Source organism: Pararge aegeria, chromosome 11 (assembly GCF_905163445.1).
Source record: "Pararge aegeria chromosome 11, ilParAegt1.1, whole genome shotgun sequence".
NCBI lineage: Eukaryota > Metazoa > Arthropoda > Insecta > Lepidoptera > Nymphalidae > Pararge > Pararge aegeria.
The window spans coordinates 9856903-9880179 of NC_053190.1; the positions used below are offsets into that span (position 1 = coordinate 9856903).

A 23277-nucleotide genomic window follows, 5' to 3' on the forward strand; every position below is an offset into this window, starting at 1 on the left:
TTATACATGGCAGTAATAACTTACTAAACCAATGTTAACATCAGTGAACTACGGGTAGGGTAGGGGATATCTGGCTAACATTCTACTTCGTTAATCGTTCACACTTATCATTGTTCTTAGGTTTACACAGTTCGTCAATGCCAAAAATCAAATGTCTTATACTTTAGTATATACATGCTCCTTGTTCTTATGTCACTCATTAGTAACTTTAGTCTGTGGTTAAGCCTCTAACTATAAAGATATTGTTGTATGTTCTGTGTTTTGTTTGTAATTTTGTTATTAAACTTTTAATAAAATAAACCAGATACAATATTAATTTAGAATTTAAATGTAGGACGCTTACCAATAAAAATGGCACAATCACAGTTCGCATTGTCTTGGGAGTCTTATAGAACTAATATCTGCACAGGGTTTAGTACATTTCAGCAGGTAAGAAATAGATTATTTTGTCATTTATTTTCATTATAATAGTTTAGCTATAATAATTATTTAACGTCAGGTTAGTCAGTGTCGAAATTGCTTTGAATGTTAAAGGTTTTAATTAATAAATTATTATGTTTTGTAGAATGGAGAGCTTGTTGATATGACTTTGGCGGCGGATGGACACTTTGTTAAAGTGCATCAAGTGTTGATCGCTTTAGCAAGCCCTTATTTGAAACAGTTAATCACTTCAGTACCATCTCAACATCCTGTGATATTTCTCAATGTATGTGAGTCTTATGTATCAAAAGAGTACTTATTTTGACTGACTATGAATTAACCTATGTGTCTGTGAATTAAGGGTTGTCCTTTTCACTATTTAATGTGTCCTGTGTAAAGGATAGCACTATTTTTAAACCTAAATTGTATGTGCAGACAGCAACATAGAGTTTAACAGTGAAGTTGCACAGTGCTGCACACTAACATGAATCGCAGAACACACAGTTTTGGGTGCAAACCTTACTCTGTTGCTGTGTGTACAATAGAAAGCCAAACAACGTTTTTATGGCATTTTCCTTTGTCCTGGATGCGTTTGGAACGCACATAGAATTAGTTTTAAGTCATCAAATTCTTTTTTTATATACCAGTTACCTTACTACATACAATGGTAGTATTAGAGTGGTTATATGTGTGAAAGTTTAATGGTTAATATTATAGCCTTCCATTTTAGGTTACTTGTTAATGCTACTAGTTAATTCCCGGCACTCATCTGTAACCTTTCAGAGCTAAGTGCATTTTTTGCAATTCTGCTTGAATTGCAAAAATTAAATGAAATATCTTTAATGCAGTAGGAAACATGAAAAAAACTGAGAGTCCATTATGTTTTCAAAGCCTACCAATCCACACTTGGCCAGGGTGGGGGACTAGAGCCTAAGCCCTCCTTAATCTGAGATAAGACTCAGGCCCTGTAAGGGGCAGGTAATTGGCTAAAAATGATGATTTTGAAAAAAAAAAATTTATGAAAAAAACAAAAGTGCCTTCATTTGGTTTTAGAAAATTTTAGTATGAGGTTATAAGCCACCATTGTTTAGGGCAAGTTCTCAAGAAACCTACCATTGCTTCTAGCATTGGAACTACATTCATCTTGTTCTATTGGTAAAGTCAGTAGTATATAGTCTGAATACACTATCAAATTCCAGTATCTACAATATCTCATAAACCCTGGTTGATTTTTGCACTGGCAGCTCAGAAGACTCACATTTTTCACATCGCTGCCCATGCTTTTGTATACTATATTTAGCATGAGTTGTTTTAGTCAATTTTAAATGTATGACATAAAATCTACGGTAAATTTTTGTCCACATTATTACATTATGATTTATTTTATAGAATGTGTCACACACAACCTTATCTTTTATATTGGAGTACATATATACTGGAGAAGTAAGAGTACCAGCTGAAAATTTATCTGCCTTTATGGAATCTGCAAGAGGTCTGCATATCAGGGGCCTGGAAAATATTGTAAGTTTTGTTTATGCCAAGCAACAAATCTGATGCAAATCTGAACTTTTATGTTCACTTTTTCTACATCCAGGTTTTTTTGTTAGCATTATCAAAAGAATAATCACAATTCTCATGATGAGAGATGTAGGTATGAATTTGATTTAAAAAGCACTTTAACCCGCAAGATTTAAAAAAAATCAATTTAAACATGCCCATTTGCTTCAGTTTGAATCCATCCATACAAGTAAGTTGACCACTTAGGGTAATTGACTAACGTTCCGCATCCTGCCCTGTATTTATTAAAGTACATTTTTGTTTTGTAGACAGACAGCGATAATTCAACAACAAAAATGGACACAACAACAAGTGAAAATAATCTGGACAGCACGAAAGTTAAGAAAAAGATTGATCCGGTAAATTTGATTTTCTTCTTGTCAGTGTTCTAAATAAATTTAATGCATGTAACATTATAAATTGATAAAATGTTTTTTTTTTACAGATCATTCTACCGCCAAATGCGAAAAAGATATTTGTCAACCTAAATCGAGATTCACCAGTTCTGGTGTATGTACCTACAAGAATTTATTGTAGCTTTAGTACAAGATTCCTTAGTAGAAGGACTTACCAAAGCTCTAATTAGCGCCCCAGCAACATTTGTAAAATACTAAAAATAAGGGTGTAAAGGAAGGACAAAATATAAACAAACAATCACTTTCCCATTTAGAATATTGCGCAATTATTCATATTGACCGACATCATTTTCATCGCTTGTGAAAACGAATTGTATGTGGTTTTTTCGACTCTGGTAGTGTACGATCAACATTTTTTTGCAAAATACGATTAGGGGTTAGGTTTCAATATAAATTCCATAGTTCTAACAGATTAGCTCTATCTTAGCCTGCAATTATCAAATGAGATTGCAGTCTAACTTGAAGTAAAATAAACAAAAAACAATTTATTTCAGCGCTGTACCGAAGCCGGTTAGTGGCCCAAATGTTGAAGACAATATAACTGTTGACTACTCTGATAGGATGGATGATACAGAGCAAGAATACGCTTATGATAATGAAGCTGGTATCCAAGTATCCAACACCCCAAGCACAACAGATGAAACTAAGCAATTGACAACAACTAAAACAGCAAATGACAAATGTGAGTTAAACTTTTACTCTTTTTAATAATCTCAGCCTAGCCTATCAAATAATCTCAGGATTTGTACTCAGATAGAAAGAATAATTTTCATCATTATCAACAAACTTCCGGTCCCCTTCATGGTCTTTAAACAGTGAATGATACTTGTAAAAAGAGGAAACCATCAAAGAGAGTTCTCCACAATGTTCTCAATTGTGTGTTTACCAATTCACACTTGGCCAGTGACGTGTACCGCGGTCTTAGCCATTCTAATTCTAAGAGGCCCCTACTGTCCGATTCAATAACTTTACCAACAGAACTTGCCAAGTGCACCACTAATATTATGTCTGTATACACATACAGCTGTGTGTATATTGTTGCTATTTAGTTATGCATTTTGTATGGAGATAACGAGTTGGCAACTTGTTGGAAAAGTAAATGAGTCAGGCAGCTGTGTCTTTGACTTCTTATTCTTCTCCTATTTGGATACATATTAACAAACATTTGACAACTTTTTTTTTTCCAGTGAATTCAAACTTACAGTTTACGGTATCAATCCGCGGTGCTTTACAAGCTATATTGAATCGCTACATCTACAATTTGCACTCTTCACAAAGCAGCGGAATCCGACGTTGGCGCTGTATCGACTACCGCAACAAGAAATGCTCCGCTTTCGTCGTCACGCAAGGCAACGTTGTTTTAAACAGGTTAGTTTTTTTAAAGTGAAACTTTTTAATTATTTCAATCTAAACTAAGTGCTAGTCACCTCACATATATTGTATCCTCACATCACTGTATTCTGACATATACCCTGAGGTGAGTAGCACTTGCGAGTTGACAGTACCATGAAAGTCGTTAAACATTATCCTAGTCTGAAAAGATAGTAAATTAGGTAATTCACTAACTTTTAAAATAGTTGAAACCGCCGGCGATATTATCTCCATTCAAAATATGCGATGATTTGACAACTGTTGCTATCAAATTATGCGTTTTGTATGTTTTTTACATAACATATAACTACGAGGAAACAGAAAAAAATGTAAATACACGCACGGACGCACTCTCGCACGCACGCACGCACGCACGCACAAAAAAATATTTGATATAGGCAAGCCTTCCATTACGGAATGCCGTGACATACAATAAATGTAAAGCTTAATTTGGTACACTCCCCGAAAATCAGGAGAATCTGTACGCTGTAATTTATAACTACTTAAATATTTATACGCAACATCAAACACATCTTGAAAAAAGAAAGGGAGGAAAACAAACGGTTTTAACGGTAATAACCAGCAAATGACGCGAACGAACGCTGGATATCGCCAGTACCTAATTAACATGCCTAAACAACGTTTTATTCGCGATTTTCTTAAAAAGCTAATAGTTTAAAGAATCTGGTATGAGCCTGTTAGTGCTACTTTTTTGTAGATGTTTAGTATGATATTAATTAATCTTAACATTTTTTACAGAGCAAACCCTCACAATCATTCGTTCCACGATAAAAAGATAATAGACAAACTTGAAAAAAACGCTGTCTACTCCGCCCTGGACGATGTCAAAGATTTGGAAGATAAAGATGAATCAAAAAATATACTAGACAGTAGTGACATTTCACTCTAATTTAACGTATATCTTAATATCTTATTGTTATCCGAGACATTAATGAGAAATTGAATTTTAATAGTTTTATTAAATTTAAGTTTAGGATAAGTTCATTTAAATGTAAATAATAAAATATATTAAAGACTCTCTCAGACACTCATTTGGCGAAACTCTAGGGTGTATAACGGCGTTCTACCCTTTTCACACAATGTTTCGTTTTGACACGTATTTAAATTATGGTAGTATGATAACATATCATAACCTTGCGATATAGAATTATACAATGAATTATAAACGGTAATGGTAACGGCTATTTAAGAATATAACCTTATAGCGAACTGGCTTATTAACTAATAATGAATGAGTAAATGAGATAACTACGTCGATTTTAATTTGAAATTTTACTTGTTTACTTGAGAACTTATAGTATTAGTTCTTTGTAAACTAGAACATTGCGTTTAAGTACATAAACGAGAAGGCGTTTTCGATTAAACTTAAATATGATAAGATTACAAGTGATCTCAAGTCTTCTTTCAATGACCTTCCAATGTCCGCTAATATTTGTAAACACTATTTAGTTAAAGACATATTCAGAAGTACTGACAGACAGCTACGTACTGTACAGAACAATAATTATATTTATTATTCTTACAGATATGTTCTTTCATCGGAGTTATGAAAATTTGTAAAATTACGTGAATAGTAGATACGTTGCGATGTAAATTCGATGCACTCGGCCAATCACAATGTCGTTTTAATGGCGGAGTGCATAGGGACGGCGCAGCGCGGGTAGATGTATGTATACCAAATGAACATGAGAGCAATGTAAAAATTTGTATTTACATACAAGCGCCTGTCCAAGTTTATTAGCAATTATCAAGATGTTAAGTGCTAATAAGTTAAGGCAGGCGATAATATTTACTTTTTAACCGCATTCTGGTTATTTTTTTTATATTCTAGGCATACCTATCTCTCGTAAATTGCTATGGTAGTCATGTTCCACTCAGATAGATAATCTTTGTTCAGACAACACCTGCCATTTTAATACCAGACTGGCGATTCCCTTTCTTTTCATAACTGGTTTTAAAATAGTAGGTAAGTATTTTGCTTCTAACTTTACGTACCTTACATCATTTTTAATCATTAAGGTGACTCCGTGGTCTACGATCGGCTCGGAAAGCAGACAACCGAGAAAGTTAAGCAGATAGAAAGTTCAGTTTCTTTTTAAATATAATAAATACTTTACTATTCAACAGCATCTTGTGCTTTAGAATGTTAGTTTTTTTATCAATGGTTATGCATTTAAATAGCATCTCACTGGACCTGATATCTGACTACCTAGATAGGTACTTCTATTTTATCACCATGTTTAACTTACTCGCTGGGATATTTATAGAATTTAAGCGAGTGTGTGTGCGCGCTTCTAATGCTCGTAAAATAATCTTGACCTTGAGGGGTTCATGATATCATTTGGAACCTATTCTTAGTAGGTATGACATTTTACCTCAAAAGCGATGATTGTCCAGTATTTAATCCCCTTCGTTACAGTAAAATTTACCTAATCCACCTTGTTTTAAAGCTCATATTCGTCTAGACATCTTCAGTCAGCGCCCCTAGTAGGATTTTTTATTTTTACTACTACTTTATTCAATACTAGTGCCATGCGGCTTCGCCCGCCTAAAATGACGAGACGCACCGCACAGTGCTTTAAAATTTCAGATTATTATATCTCTTGAATGGGCAATTTTGGGTGCGCACTGATATCGTAGATTTATAGCCAAGAAGCCAAAGAATAAGAATAAAGTTTTTTTAAAGCAGTACCTGTCAAGACTTGGCCAAATTTCACAAAAATCATAAAAATATTATTTGCCGGTCCAACTATCAGTTTTAGAGAATAACGCTTCATAGCAATTATTCATAAAAATTAAGAGATCTTTCGATAGTTATTTTTGTAAAACAGAATTTCTAACAAACAAAAAATCCTATATCCCTCATTTAGCAGTGTCGACGCACTGTGCAGCGTACTGCTTCATATTCTACTACTAAAACGTATTTTTGATCGTCTGGAAGTGCCAAATATAACTAGATATAAAAACCTGCGATCTTAAGTACAGATAGTATTTCAACATGTTTAAACAAACGACTAATATATCTGTACCTGCTCTTGGATTTTATTTTTTCCAAGCACTGAAGTCCTCATAAAAGTAATGCAACTTTTTACGTATTCAATATTGTTAAGCCTGAGGGGGTGAGGGGAGTGAGGGGTTTGCTGCTGTACGCTGAGGAGTTCTGTCTTCCAGCTCCAATCATATTCATACGATATTCACGTAATATATTTTGGGCAAAACTAAAGTGATATTAGAACCTATCCAGTACAAAAATAATAATTTAAATCGGTTAACATTTGACGGAGCTTTGGTCCCCTCTTACAAAGGAACTGAACTGAATTTAGGGATAAAAAGTATTCTATATCTTACCTCTTAGTATGACCGCACAGATACGAACGAAAAAAATACAGTTTTGGGTTCAGTATCGGTTATGCCCTCAAATTTTTTTTTTAAATATCTTCTATGTACATATTGGACCAGTTACAGTTATAAGTATATATGAATCAGATAACGATATACGCAAGTTAGCGGGAGCATAACTGACCGCGCGGGGTCTCTATGATAAATTCATGACTATTGAAAGCGAGGTATGAAGAATGAAGAACGAGAAAACCAAACAAGCCCATAATGAACACTTGTGTTAGCCTGGTCTGGACTAGCCCAAATTCATAAAAGGAGATTAGATATCCAGCCGTATGTATTTTTATGTACTTAGTACGTTCACCGATTTCTCAATCACTTAAGGAGTGGTCGACATACTCTCCGTGGCAATGTTTCCGTGAAAATCTCTCGAAGGCAATGTCTAAAGGTCCGTAGACCCGATTTGTAATATAATGATATTTAAGATTGCAGTAGGTATATAACAGGCTGTAGAGAGGTAAACAGTCCATTGATAGAAGACATACTAAAGTATAAAAAACTCTGATTTCTGAATTTACAAATTAAACAAAAGATGTTTTGGTAAATGAGTTCGATATTATTTTTCGAAACTCGAAATCGAATACCATTGTCGAAGCTTGTGAGCTATGGGCTGTGGAATCATGTACTAAGGTAATAATTAAAATGAGGACTCGTGAATTCACGATGGTTATTTAAATAAAGTTTGACATATTTACTTGACACGAAAGTAAATATAGCAATGAAAAGGCTTAAGGTAGTCAGTTGGTTCAGCTGTTATTATTTTATATGTGCTGAATTGAATATTTTTGTATAATCGATGTATATATTATATACAAAGTATTTGATGTGTTTTGAATTCAAAACAAAAAGCTGAATATTGGTAGTTCAATGAATACAGTTCATTCAGTTGTATTAGGTTTAAAGTTCAATGTTGTAAGATATTAATCTAATAAGTTAACAGTTTAACAGTAGTAGGTGCGAGTAATTCATTGTATTTATAATTTATCTAAGAAAAGCCGCTTCGTTGTGTATAATAGTTTATACATTTTTATTACAATGTTTCTATTTTATTCATTGCTAATTTTGTCCGGTGCGATGTGTGGTGTTTTACCCAATGAACGTGAACTACAACGATATAAAAATAATCCGTCAGTTAAAAAGCTACAGGAGTATATTCGAATAGACACTAGTACCCTGGAAAATGTTGGTAAGTATGTACTCGCAGAGTATTTTTATAGTTATAAATCCACACTGGTATTAAAAAATGCGAATGTGTTTGTGTTAGTTTTTATTTCAAAAGTCAAACCCTTGTCGGCCCAACCGCTCGACGAGATTTGGCACAGAAGGTGGCATCTTGGAGTCATATAGGTATCTAAATGATTCTGCATGTCCCAGGAAAGAAGTTTCTTTATATTCCTATCGGATTTTCAAAAATAAATTTTGTGTACTTAGGATGCTTGGTCGTTTCCAAAGGTTTTAGCATGTTTTTATTTTATTTTTTATACTCGATAAGCTTGCGCTTGACTAACACGCCCCGATGAAAAGTAATAATCAGGTCTAAGTTGAGGCACGCTTGCCTACAAAATGCCGAATCATTTCTGCCTTGAAGGCATTCTGGTTGTACTAACGTTTTTTTTATATAATTGATGGACCAAGCAGATAGCCCACCTGATGGTGAAAAACTATTGCCTTAAAACTGAGCACAACTCATCCCGCAAAGTGTTGTCCTGTGTCAATAAACCTGAGGCGTATAATCTGATAATAGTAATAGGTAGTATTTCAATGAGGTAGAAAGAACCCCATTCTCGGGTGTACCGAGGTGTTTATTCGGACCTACATAGTTAAAAAAGGAGAATGGGTGGACTTTTCGGGTTGTACATAGATAATTATTTAGATATATATTTTGAGAACCTTGTAAGTACTTGTCCAGTATATCAAGCAGTTTGGTAAAAACACGGCATAGAGGGTTTAGAGTATAGATTCACCACGCTGCTACAACGCGGGTAGGTGTATTTCTATGGGTTCAAATTGTAGTCATAACGACGATAGATGATATCGACGGCCCGACGACGGTTGAACGTATTTTTTAGAATTTCTTAACAGAAAACCTAACAATTTTGGCCCTTCTTGGAAATCGAACCAAAGACCTCATGATTAGATTAACGGGCTAACTACTAGACCAAAGAGGCAGTTAAATATAATAACAATGTTACAGCCTATGAGTAGGTTACCTTCTCATAACATTTTAATATTCCTTCAAAGCTGTATATTATATAAGTATGAATTCATTTAAACTTTCGAGTACAGTCTAGGACCCACCGCGTCGGATCGCTCGAGTTCTAAGGGCTGTACCGTAAACTAACTAGCTCTCTTAAACTAACTCGCTCTTAAACTTCCCCAAGAACCGGGCTATTAAATGCAAAAAAAGAATTTTTCAATCCGACTGGTAGTTCCAGTTATAACCACGTTTCACTCTTCAGCTTTAATATAAGTTTATAGATTTAATTTATAACCACATCCCAAAAATGTTCTTCTGCTTATACCACAACTAACGTATAAGTAAAACGATAGGATTGAAACCTGCGGTCGTTCGGATATTAGTCTATCCCCCTAACCGTTGAGTTATAGGATTTTAGTATTAGGATACTTTAGCTCGAGGTAAGTGAGTACTTGACCGGGTTTTGGTATGATAAGAGTTAAGACTCGCGTGCTCCTTTTACCTACTAACAAGGTCATTAGGTCTTATCGTTGCACTATAGTTATGCAGAATTTCTGCTACATACATTTTATTGAATATAGGTACATTAGGTACATACATATAACTAGAGTGTCTGTGATTTCGAAGTCTGTGCTTCCTTTTTTTGATCATTGTTTTTTTGTCTAAGGAAACCTTCCTTTTACCAAAACCCAAGCCCAAAAGGTTGAATGGGGGAAATCGAAGATTGTATAATATCCTGTTTTTGAAGTTAGAGGCATTAAAAACGGCAGTTATTTTAGATATTGGTCACAAGTTTTTTTCTCTACTTTGCATGTTCCATTACGGAGCTCTTAGTCTGGGTTCCCAGGTAGGGCTAGTAATTGTTAGTTAAGAAATTTGTATTACCAGCCCGAAATTAGGAAAGTCTTACTGTCCATCCCCTACCTCAGAGACCTCGAGTTAAACCGTCTGTCTCCGTTATTTGTCGCTAATATATAATAGTCCAAAGTACCCTATTGGCGCAGCGTGGTGATTCCTCCAACAAGATGAGGCCTTAGAACAATGGGACATTATATTAAGCTGAGGAAAATAATTAGGTACTCTTAAGACCTTCTTGTCTTCTTCTTGGTGCAGGAAGATTTTATTAATTACCATCAGCATCTCATTCACAGCTTTTGGGGAAAAACTCGCCGAAATTTTATCGGTCAGTATTTCTCTAAAACTAATATATTGTAATTTAAGTGCCTAATTACTTATTGGATTTAAGTTTAAACGTTAATATCATACCTATCATCTTGTTATGTTTTAATTATTTATAAATTTTTCTTTTCTAACTTTTGTTTGTAGAATGAAGTTTACATGACGCTTTGTCATCAATGCTATGTGCACTTGTAATAATTAACGTGCATATCAGTGCATGTTATTGTGTGTGTAAATTAGTGATCTTAATAAATATTTTTTTTTACTGCTTACATTTTTTGTCACACCGCATGTCAAAAATATAATTGTAAGGACCCAAGTAGTAAAGAGTACATCAACATTATCAACTCAGCATCCACTTCGGGGCACGGGTCTCCTTTCGGAATAAAAACGGTCGTAGTTCATTATGGACCTCATACAAATCTTCAATCTTTATATTTACAGAACTTACGGTGCAGTTCTGGAAACGTCAGGCAGAAGAGCTTGGCTTGTTGTTTAATGTATATAGGCCTGGCAGGCTGCCAGTATGTGTTACTACCCTCAGGGGCCGCAAGCCTGAGCTGCCAAGTATACTGCTGAATTCGCATTCTGATGTCGTACCTGTGGATACTGTAAGTAAACCCCATCGGCAAAGAAATACAACACGATACAAGCGGCGTCGCGTTGCCTGAGATGACTTCGAGTGTTGATGCGTTTAGGACCATGGTAATAGTTGTGCCACATAATGATAGCATCACGTAAAAGTAGCCCACCAACCCACATTGGGGCAGGATGGTAGGTCTTTGCTCTAACCGTCTCTCCTATGAGAGAGAGGCATGTGACCATCAGTTGGATGTTGATAGGCTGCAGATGATGAAGTTGATAAAAGTAGTATGTGTGTAAAGTAAGTAGTAAGTATCCCGAGACCGTTGGAGTCAAATATACCTACTTACAATACCTACGGATTTAATCGTCAATGTTAATAACCTATTTACATTTTACACCACTTCTTTTTAAATTAAGGCTTTTTCAAGGACGGTTTGATATATATATATATATATTATATTGACGGTCTGTATATCTTTACCTACTTGGGTAACTTTAAAAAAAGCTGCACAGCTTTTCCTACTTGTACAAACACCTTCTGTAAGAATCAGAAAGGCTTTTTTATAGCGTCACCCATCATCTTCAGCACTGATTTTATAACTGTTAAACTGACTTATATAAGCTCCTGTAGATAGGTGCTACTGTGTATAGGTAATGGTGTAGATAAGCTACATTATACTTAATTAGAAATATGTGCAGGCTACATATACAAAGGTTACATTTCTGATGTGGATTTTTTTTGTATGGATAGCGGTTAGCTAGCCTAGAATATGATCTTAATTGATGGCAAGTGCGAATACAGTCTCATAATATACGAGTAGATAGCTAGCTAGACTTTATGGCGTTAAGGGCAGTTACAGTTACAGTTTTTTTTTTTTTTTTTTTTTTAAACGAGGAGGAAAAAATCCCTTCGGACTTCTGCCTTATGGCAGGGCATGTCCGACTTGCACGGACTAAAACAACCCCCCCTATCTGCCAGGTCTGCACGGAACCGCTGGGCATTACTTCATGCCGACCTTCTTTAAGTGTTTTCTCTCTTTTCCTTCTCATCTCTTTCTCGTTCCTCTCTCCTCACCATAATGTTTCTTAACATTTGTGCATATTTTTGCTATTCCTCTTCACTGGAGAACATGCGTGCTATCAGACTCTGGGAGTCTACATTACTACTCGCTCCCCGTGCTACGGATCTCAAGTCTGTGCAAGCAGGACATTCAAAAATAGCATGTCTTGGGGTGTCTTCCTCTCCACAAAAGTAGCATTCCTCTCTTGGAGCTTTCCCAATTGCGAAAAGGTAGGTGTTGAACACCCCGTGGCCACTGAGCGCCTGAGTGATCCATCGGTCCACCTCTCCGTGCTTCCTGTTATGCCACTTCTTAAGGTCCCCAATTAACTCCCTCTTCCAGGCACCTTTTCCCGCTCCAGACCACTCTTTATCCCATTCCGTAAGGACATTGCCCCGTACTTCTAGTGGCGTAAATTCTCTATCCCTGTACAGCTGGGCACGTTCTCTTACCATTTTATCAATGGGAATAAGCCCTGCAATCACAAGCACAGCATCTGTGGAGATTGTTCTATACGCTCCAAAGATACCTATCGCCATTCGTCTCTGGACCGCTTCAAGTTTTTTCCGGTAGAGTTCTATCTTCATTGCACCCTCAAAAATTGGCGCAGCGTAAAGGATAACGGAATGAGCCACTGATGCCAGAACTCTTCTTTTGCTTGCTCTGGGACCTCCCTTTGTCGGCATAAGTCTATGCAACGCATCCGTTAACTTTTGCGCTTTTTTGGCTACCTCCTCAATGTGTTTTTTAAAGTTGAGGCATTTGTCCAGCCATACCCCAAGATATTTGATATGCTCCTTTGGAGCTACTGTCGCATCTTCGATTTGGAATTTTATAGGGTCTAGCTTCCGCCTCCCGCTAAAAACAATTGCTTCAGTCTTCTCTGGTGCTAAAGACAGTTTTTTCTCTCGCATCCACCCATTGAGTCGTTCCAATGCTGTATTTGTCCTAGTTACGAGGGTTTTCTCGGTCTTAGCTACGACAACCAATGCCAGATCGTCTGCAAAGCCCACCAGTTGAACACCCTCCTCGTGTTTAATCTTGAAGACCCCGTCGTAGAGGATGTTCCAGAGAGTTGGACCGAGAATCGACCCTTGGGGTACCCCGCAGCTAACTTTTATAATTTTCTCCTTTCTCGTGTTATCCCTAACTTTAATGTATCTATCCTCGAGATAGCTGCCAACCATGTTTTGAATGTATCCAGGAAATTGCCTCTTTCGAAGTTCTAGGATTATTTCCTTCCTGGAGGCAGAGTTAAAGGCATTTCTTACATCTAGACATATTAGAGCACATAATTTTCTAGTTCTCCGTGTACCCAGTTTCGCTTTCAAGGCGATTTCCACGACTTTTTGTATCGCCATTATCGTGGATCGACCCTTTCTGAAGCCGTACTGATGGCAAGAGAGACCACCGTGATCTGGAAGCAATTCCTCGATTCGATTTAGGAGAACTCTTTCCATCAGCTTTCCATAGCTGTCTAGCAAGCAAACCGGTCTGTATCCAGTCGGATCGTCGGCTGGTTTGTTTGTTTTTTTAAGAAGCACAAGGGTAGCTATCTTCCAGGCTGATGGGAATATGCCTGATGTAAAGGCTGCATCTATTACGGTTTTCACTTTTTCAGGAATGACCTCAATTGCAATTTTTACCAACTCTGAGCATATGAGATCAGGCCCTGGTGCCTTTTTCAGCTTAAGGCTTTGGGCTGCTTTCATTATCTCCTCTATAGCAACATTTACTTTTGGGGAAGCATCGGATAGAATTCGACAGAATTCATTATGGGACGGAAACAGCACGTCGACCACAGATGTGATTAGGTCCATATTAAGGCTTGGAGGACTACTTCGCAATTTTTTAGTTACTATTTTGTAACCTAGGCCCCAAGTATCCCTATCCACTTCATCACAAAGCTCTCTCCACTGTCGTTATTTTGATTTCTTTTTTCTTCGCCAGTTGTAATACGAGTTTAGCAGACTTATATTCTTTTCTTAGTTTATTTTCTGTTTGGTCCATCTCAACTATACCAAAGTTATTTTTACCCTTTTTTCGCCTTTGCCGAGTATATTTTCGACGGCACTTTGTGCAGATCTCTCTTATCTCCCTAATTTTTTCGTTCCACCAATAAACGGGTGCTTTCTTCCGTAATCCCTTTTTTGGCATCGCTTTATCACAAGCTTTTCTAGTGGCAGCTACTAATTCATCTGGTGTATTAATATATTGTTCCTTCAGAACACATTCAAACACCGGCTGCTCTAGTTTGTCAAGTCTCCATCCTATTGGCCGTGGTGTGGTCGGTTTCATTTCCTTTTGGAGTATATGGAACTTTATATATCTGTGACCACTCAAGCTATCTTCATCAAGGACTTGCCATTCCGATATTTTGTGTGTTAGGCCTGGGCTTACAAAGGTATTGTCTGGAGTGGAATTCTTACTGCCTCTTTGAAACGTTGGCGAAAACCCCCTATTGACTATGATCATGTCTGCACTCGCGAGAAGCTCCATAATAAGACGTCCCCTAGCATTTTCGGTTTTAGTGGACCAAACGTTCGATGCCGCGTTGAAGTCTCCAGCCACCACTATTTCCCCACGCTGTGACTCAATACTTTCAAATAGCTCACTAACATCTTTTTCGAACTCCTCATATCTATTGTTAGGCGAGAAATAACAACTATATACCGTAAGTTCAAACACTTTCATCGCGATAAAGCCATTTCCTCGAGCTACTACCTTGGTTTGGATGCTGTTGTTGAATATGACCAGTGATACATCTCCTCTACAGTCCGTTACCCAGTCTCGGGCCTCTAGTATCTTTTTATTCGGTTCTGCTATGATAGCTAAATCAATTTTATGTTCTTTTGCTGTCACTGCTAACAGATCATGGGCGACTCGCGTTCTGTCGAGGTTTATTTGTAACACCTTTATATCAGAGCCTAGCGCTCTACTTCCAGCTTCTACTCCCCGTTTTTTGGCCTCACGTTTCGTATTCCAGGCACATGTTCTTTCCAGGCTGGACAGCTCTTAATACTGTGGATACTGTAAGTAAACCCCATCGGCAAAGAAATACAACACGATACAAGCGGCGTCGCGTTGCCTGAGATGACTTCGAGTGTTGATGCGTTTAGGACCATGGTAATAGTTGTGCCACATAATGATAGCATCACGTAAAAGTAGCCCACCAACCCACATTGGGGCAGGATGGTAGGTCTTTGCTCTAACCGTCTCTCCTATGAGAGAGAGGCATGTGACCATCAGTTGGATGTTGATAGGCTGCAGATGATGAAGTTGATAAAAGTAGTATGTGTGTAAAGTAAGTAGTAAGTATCCCGAGACCGTTGGAGTCAAATATACCTACTTACAATACCTACGGATTTAATCGTCAATGTTAATAACCTATTTACATTTTACACCACTTCTTTTTAAATTAAGGCTTTTTCAAGGACGGTTTGATATCCGGCCGTCAATATAATATATATATATATATATATATTATATTGACGGTCTGTATATCTTTACCTACTTGGGTAACTTTAAAAAAAGCTGCACAGCTTTTCCTACTTGTACAAACACCTTCTGTAAGAATCAGAAAGGCTTTTTTATAGCGTCACCCATCATCTTCAGCACTGATTTTATAACTGTTAAACTGACTTATATAAGCTCCTGTAGATAGGTGCTACTGTGTATAGGTAATGGTGTAGATAAGCTACATTATACTTAATTAGAAATATGTGCAGGCTACATATACAAAGGTTACATTTCTGATGTGGATTTTTTTTGTATAGATAGCGGTTAGCTAGCCTAGAATATGATCATAATTGATGGCAAGTGCGAATACAGTCTCATAATATACGAGTAGATAGCTAGCTAGACTTTATGGCGTTAAGGGCAGTTACAGTTACAGCTAAATTGGTTACCTACGCGGTATCGTATAACATGAACACCAATTCGCTCGGTTGTAGGTCTTTGGCGGTAGGGTTGCCGTCGCGGCCTAAGTCATCAGACATAAAATAAAAATGACCTTGATTCAATTTATTGTAGGATTTATGGACATACCCTCCTTTTTCGGCGCACATTGATGACAATGGTGATTTGTATGGACGCGGCGCACAGGACACGAAGGGTGTTAGTATTCAATACATGGATGCGCTTAGGAAGATCATTCACAATAACATTACTTTGGAGAGAACTGTGCATGTTATGGTCGTACCAGGTAAGCCAAATTTAAGATCATCTAATCATATCAAACCCATTACCGGTCTACTACAGGACACGGATCACCTCCCACATGAGAAGGGGTTGAGGCCGTAGTTCACCACGCTGGCCCAGTGCGCATTGGTGGACTTCACACACCTTTGAGAATTATGGGGAACTCTCAGGTATGCAGGTTTCCTCACGATGTTTTCCTTCACCGTTGAAGCAAGTGAAATTTAAATTGCTTAAAACGCACATAACTTAGAAACGTTAGAGGTGCGTGCTGGGATTCGAAGTCGCCCCCGCGAAATTGAAGTCGAAGTCCTACCCACTGGGCTTTCACCGCTTCATGCACCTACCCTTTATTCATGGCTATGATCTTATAGCACTTAGATATTTACTGACTTAGACAATTCTAACCCTTTACAAACATTAAGGGTTTTCCAAATATTTGCCTTTGTAGTCTAGTGGTTAACATTGACTACGGATCACGATTCACGAGGTTCTGGATTCAAAACCCGGACCGGGTAAATAATAGTTTCTAACTATTATTATACTAACTAGCGGAGTCCAGTGTCCACCCCCGCGCCTCGGTGAGCTACATATACTTAGTCTTTAGAGCGGTGCTAGGCATTAGGACTTTAGGCCTTCCTTTCGGGTTTTTTGCAGTTAAGTGCATTTTAAGAATTTTTTAATGGTGAATGAAAATGTTAAGAGAAAACCTGCGGGCTTTTGTAAGTTTTCATGAATAGTTCTCCGCATTGGGCTAGCGTGCTAGACAACGGCTTAAACACTTTTCATTCTGAGAGGACATCCGCGTCCTATAGTGCCGTCAATTTTATAATAAAGGTACCGAACTATTGCACAGCGTATAAACAAGTTATTCCCGCTTCATAAAGAACACAGTTTAATTTTTATTTTCTTTTTAGATGAAGAAACCGGAAGTTTTGGAGGACTGAAACCTTTTATTGAAACAGATGAGTTTAAATCTCTGAATATTGGTTTCGCGCTGGACGAGGGTTTGACGTCGTCAGATAATACGATGGCCGGAACCTATGTTGATAAAAGACCTTGGCGTAAGTTAAATTACTTGTGTCCAGTGATTTACATGGGTTAAATTAAGAAAGTCAAATCAGTAAAAAAAAATCTTTCTCAAAATTCGGGATATCTCATAATCCGTTTTGAAATAAAAATCTTAGAGATCTTGTTTATTGAGACAAATTGATAATAATATATGCTTTTTCTATATCACTTTGACTTTTTTAATTTAACAACCATCGGTCATTAATATGTTTATTATATTATTCATATTCTTACACAATTTTTTTTATTTTTTTTTACCACTACAACTTAACCCGCTGGCTCAACTGGTGGTAAGACACGGAACACCAGCCACTGCCAAAACTTCCCACCAGGCACCTAAGATTTGATCATGAGTTTTTAGTTAGCAATAATAAAAATTAGAATTGCCTACCTTGTTATTAAATTCATTGAACAAGATATAACGACCCTCTTACGCCAAATGCCTAAAAGTCACCTTTTTATCGTTGGTTAAAATACAAATATTACACATATCTGCCGTTGAACATGTAAAAAAAGTGGAAAGAATTGAGAACTCTGATGCATACAGACAGTAAATTTTATGCAATAGATACAAAAGGCAGTGCCTGAAGACGAAAGTCTTCGAACAGTGCGTGTTGCCAGTGATGACCTATGGCTCTGAAACATGGTCGTTAACTATGGGCCTCATAAGAAGGCTTAGAGTCACTCAGCGGGCGATGGAGAGAGCTATGCTCGGAGTATCTCTACGCGATCGAATCAGAAATGTGGAGATTCGTAGAAGAACCAAAGTTACCGACATAGCTCAACGAGTCGCGAAGCTTAAGTGGCAATGGGCCGGGCACATAGTTCGGAGAAAGGATGGACGTTGGGGTCCCAAGGTGCTGGAATGGCAGCCCCGTACTGGTAAGCGCAGCGTTGGTCGACCCCCAACGAGGTGGACAGACGACATTAAGCGCGTCGCAGGTAGCCGTTGGATCCAAGCGGCTCAGAATCGTGGAACTTGGAACTCCCTACAAAAGACCTATGTCCAGCAGTGGACGTCTATCGGTTGATGTGATGATGATGATGATGAGATACAAAAAGTAATTGTAGGTATCCAGTCTTTGAAAGGCGTAGGTTTACGACGCATAATTTTTTCTATAAAAAATCTATTAGGCACTTGTGGGTATAGCAATAATAACTAACTATTTTATGATTTCATAGAAATGCGATTCAACATTCAAGGAGTCGGTGGGCACGGATCATCAATATCGAATGGAAGTACCATCGAGCAGGTAATTATTTCATCATCATCTTATAAATCAAACCAGTAGGTAATAAATAATAATATCACTTTTGCTTTAGTGAAAATTTAACAAAAGAGAAATTTTTATTATATTTACGTAAACCTCGAACTTTTTCACATTTTTCGGTTTGCAAAGTTTAAAAGCCACTATTTACGCATTATTTTTTAATTCTCATGATTCTATTTGAACTAATAGAATATAAATAGAAGCTTAAAATTTATAGTCTACATGCAGGCTGAAATTTACAGCCATAAGAAACTTTATCAGTTCTACCAATTTTTTCAAATTGATGCCTCAAGCCATTGCTAAAAAAAATCTCTGACACACGGACAGACGAACCTAAACTTCATCTCTGAAGAGCTTGTCATTTAAATTAAATAGGACACCATAACTGGTCATCATCAATAGCCTCCAACAGTCGAGAAGAGTTGTAAGATGGGTCAACAAAGGGGTTTGCCCATAATTGCCTTGCTGGGCAGACGGGTTGGTGATCGCAGTAGATGGTACTACCACGGAATTAGGAAAAAGACATCACCAATTGCCTTCTCATTAAGATTTCTGTGAGTAGTACCTATTAGTAGCATAGAGGTCCCTGCAGCCTATTCTTCATTTCATGTCTTTCCTTAGTAGCCACGACACCTGTGGGAAGAGGGGAGGTCGTGACATTATTGTATTCTGTTCTGTCTGAGCGTAAATTTAGTCGCCACCGCACACTTAAATTAGTTTTCTCTACAAGCACTTTAACATATTGTTTTATACGAAAATAAGCCATTCTTTTAGGTTCAATCTCTTATAAATATGGTGATGGAATATAGAAAACAACAACTAAATATAATGGCATCACGGTCGCCGAGAGACTATGGCGCGTACACTGCTGTAAATATAAATATGATTCAGGTAACTTGTTATTTCAAAACTATTTTTGTATAAATGGCGAGTCGAAAGGTAAGGCATGGATTCGTTGGTCTGGCTCCAGCGCAATGAACTCAGAATGTGGTTAGCAAGCTCGACAAAGGGCTTGAGTTGTTATTAGACATCAGTTCGAGCACGTCGAAGCTCATAAGAGCTTGGAGGGTTTGAGCTTATCCTTCTCACTTTTGAGAGAGAGAATCTGTGCCTAACTGAGGGACCGAGTTTGATGACCATACATCCTACTTCTTTAACCCTAGAGTGGGCGTGTTATGAGTATTTTGCCACCCTTGCCAAAAAACGTTGATAATTCGGTATACCAATATAAAATAAAGAAGTCGATTCAAATGTTACGTTTTCTAAAAATCTTTAACAAACCAAAGTTCTTGAAACAAAGTTCATTAAATACTTATATTTATGATTACTTACTAGTTTATTACTTTTAAATAAAACCTGGGAAAATCAATTCATTTCAATCACTAATTCCAAAATGCTGTCCACGCGACCACTGACGTTCTTCGGCAAGACGCGCCTACTCTAGCAAATAAACTCCAAAAAGCTGGACTGGTAAAATCCTCTCAAAAAACACTGAGCAGACGAAACGTTATGAGATGCACGGAGCAAGGAGAGGTTGCTTCCAAACCGATCTTTCATCTGTCTGCTTCGGAAATGGGCAACATTCTTCCTTTTTAAGCATCACTTTCTTCATCGGCTTTCTCTAAAGTTAAACAGGCCCACAGAGCAGAGAACGTCAGTGCAACCATATTAGCAAATATTTATGTAGGAACTACGAGTTGCTGTAGCCCGCGTTCTTTGTCCGCGTTTTTACGGTATTTTTACAATGCTCGTGGAACATTTTGATTTTCTGAGATAAAAAGAAGATATGTTAGGTCTCTTTGCCAAAAATAAAGTTGATTGGTTACTTAGAGCATGAAAGAAGGACCGAAGAATTATCGCATTTATAATATCGGTAAGGATTAGAAAGGTACCTACTTGAAATAAGTTATATTTGTATATCATCTTCCACAGGGTGGTTTGGCTACGAACGTAATTCCCAGCCGCATGTCGATGGTGATCGACGTCAGGTTGTCAGTTGCAGAGAAAATTTCTGATTTCCTAGCAGTGGTAAGTTATCAATAATATTGCGAGTGTCTGTTTTTATAGTAAAAACGCAAACTAGGCGCGTTGAGCGCTTTTTGGGTGAACAAAAATCATGGAACTCGCGTCATCCTCACCGAACGCTTTCCATGAGCTATTATAGGGATACTGGTATATATGTACATAGATTTAATTTTCTCTTCTATCGACAGTCCTCAAGGACTCCCCTGCATATTTTGTATGCCACGATAAGTTAGCCATTAACTGCCTGTTGGTACGTGTTCATGCAGTCTTAGAAGGTAAAGGGCTTACCTGTTAGGGGTAAGGCAGTTATAGTTAACCCCCCTAATCGGTTTCTAAGCGACATTGTGTGCGTTTTTATAAATGAACTTATACATTTATATATCAAAGCGTGTGTTCAAAGTTAGTTAAGAGTCTAAATACTTATATAAATTAAAAATTTAAAAACCCCCGACTTTTAATACAGCGTACATTATTCTACTAATCAAGCCAATGCATTTGATTTGTGGAATTATGTGTGATTCGCCGCATTATGTAATTTGTTATATTCTTTGTAGTATTCTATTAGTCAAGGCTTTCGTTTATATGATATTTTATTGATACCCATATTGCGGAAGTTGGAAAAAATATGTTATCAGTTATTTTGTTGCAATGGCCCACTTAGAGCGATTTTTATCAAACATATCATGGCTAACTCACCCTTCAACAAAAAAATAATCTAAATCGGCTCATCCATTCGGGAATTGAGATCCCAGAGACAGACACACACACACCTTAAACTTATAACACCCCGTCGTTTTTGCGTCACACACACACTGATAACGGTAAACATACGAAAATTTGATTTCGTCTTACTAATTAGATTTTCAGTCCTAAAAAGTCCTAATTCGTTGTTTTTTTTATTCCAGGTAGACTCCTGGCTGTCGCATCTCAGCAGTAAAACTACCATTGAATTTATAAGACGTGTTGAGACTTCTGTGGCGACAGCTGTTGACGATTCCAATCCATACTGGGTGGCTTTACGAGACACTATACAAGATATGTGCGTTGTTTTTTACATCATTACAAATATAGGTGGAGTGCTTTCAAAATAGTCGAAATAGTTTAGTACAAACAAATTTACAAGGCCTTTGGAAAAGAAAACTCTTCTATGTGCTACATAGGGTTTTAAATTTTTTAGTTTTTAATTCTCAAAAGTAAGTAAGTAGGTACTACTCACTTTTGAGAATTAAAAACTTTATATTCTTAACTTTTTCCTGTAATAAATTTACATATAATTTATATTTTCTTTTGAGTAGAATAACCTGTAAAAGTTTTAATAAAAAAATACGCGGTGACAACCACAATAATTAGGTATGTTCACATTTGAAGTTAAATAGGGCACGGATCTTAAAAACGAAAGAAGACTAATGTCCATGATAATCAATAAAACAATTACTCACGCACACATTATAGACACGTGTAATTGTAATGTTCGAGATATTATATTACATTTAGCGACGCTTGTAATTTTTTTCTTTTACATAACATTGTTATTTTTACAAATCTGAAATGTTTGTAACTTTAAATTAAAATTAGTAACGGTAACACTTCTTTTATAAGTGTCTTAGCACCTATAATTGACTTTGCATACGGCTAATCTGATCGAAAATCGTCGTCGGACTTCGTGTTTGCCCGGAATCTATATTCATGAGCATATTTGTGTGCCGCGCCGTAAAACATTGCATAATATTGATTTCAAATTAGCCGCTAATTATGGGCCTCCTAAGAAGGCTCTGAGTCACTCAGCGGGCGATGGAGAGAGCTATGCAAGGAGAATCTCTACGTGATCAAATCAGAAATGAGGAGATACGTAGAAGAAGAACTAGAGTTACATAGCTCAGCGAGTCGGGAAGCTAAAGTGGAAATGGGCAGGGCACATAGCACGGAGAACCAATGGGCGTTGCGGGCTTAAGGTAACCCCGCACCGGTAACCGCAGCGTAGGTCGGCCCCCAATGAGGTGGAGAAATGACATCAGGCTGGGAGCCGCTGGAGGCAATCGGCGCAGGACCTTGTATTGTGGAACTCCCTGCAAAATACCTATGTCCAGCAGTGGACGTCAAATGGTTGAAATGATGATGATGATTTCAAATTTAAATATTACTTTTATCTGCAGGGGTTTTAACATCGTGCCTGTAGTGTGTCCAGCGACTTCGGACATGATACTTCTTCGAGAGATCGGCATACCAGCAATAGGATTCTCATCAAGAACTAACATCCGAAACAAACTACACGATACTGATGAATACATACCCATTGACAATTTCCTGCGTGGAACTGATATATATGTAGCACTTATAAAAAGTTTGGCTAATCTTCCAGAGGGGAACAGCAAATATGATCACTGTGATATTAAATAAATATTACGAAAAGTCGTGTTTCAAATAACTTAAATGTACTTAAAAGTTTTACTTATCTGAGAAAATGAAACTATATCTTTTAAGTAGGTAAAAAAGAAAATCTATGGTAC

The 23277-nt window shown here is 37.3% G+C and overlaps 1 protein-coding gene across 1 annotated transcript; it reads left to right on the top strand.

Moving 5' to 3' along the window:
- Window positions 1–232: 232 nt before the first annotated feature.
- LOC120627417 lies at window positions 233–23257 on the top strand. The gene is made up of 17 exons (XM_039895419.1): window positions 233–429; window positions 566–706; window positions 1810–1941; window positions 2247–2336; window positions 2423–2487; window positions 2888–3075; window positions 3581–3761; window positions 4524–4671; window positions 8175–8370; window positions 11005–11171; window positions 16239–16410; window positions 17321–17467; window positions 18657–18727; window positions 19520–19636; window positions 20678–20773; window positions 21676–21809; window positions 22924–23257. The coding sequence occupies exons 1-17, from the start codon at window positions 352–354 to the stop codon at window positions 23165–23167; spliced, it is 2367 nt and encodes a 788-aa protein (XP_039751353.1). The 5' UTR covers window positions 233–351; the 3' UTR covers window positions 23168–23257.
- The last annotated feature ends 20 nt before the right edge of the window (window positions 23258–23277 follow it).

Coding starts and splice junctions, on each gene's coding strand:
- LOC120627417 (XM_039895419.1), top strand. CDS start 352: ATGGCACAATCACAGTTCGCATTGTCTTGGGAGTCTTATAGAACTAAT. Junction 19,637..20,677: donor TAAATATAAATATGATTCAG/GTAACTTGTTAT, acceptor CATCTTCCACAG/GGTGGTTTGGCTACGAACGT. Junction 21,810..22,923: donor CGAGACACTATACAAGATAT/GTGCGTTGTTTT, acceptor TTTTATCTGCAG/GGGTTTTAACATCGTGCCTG.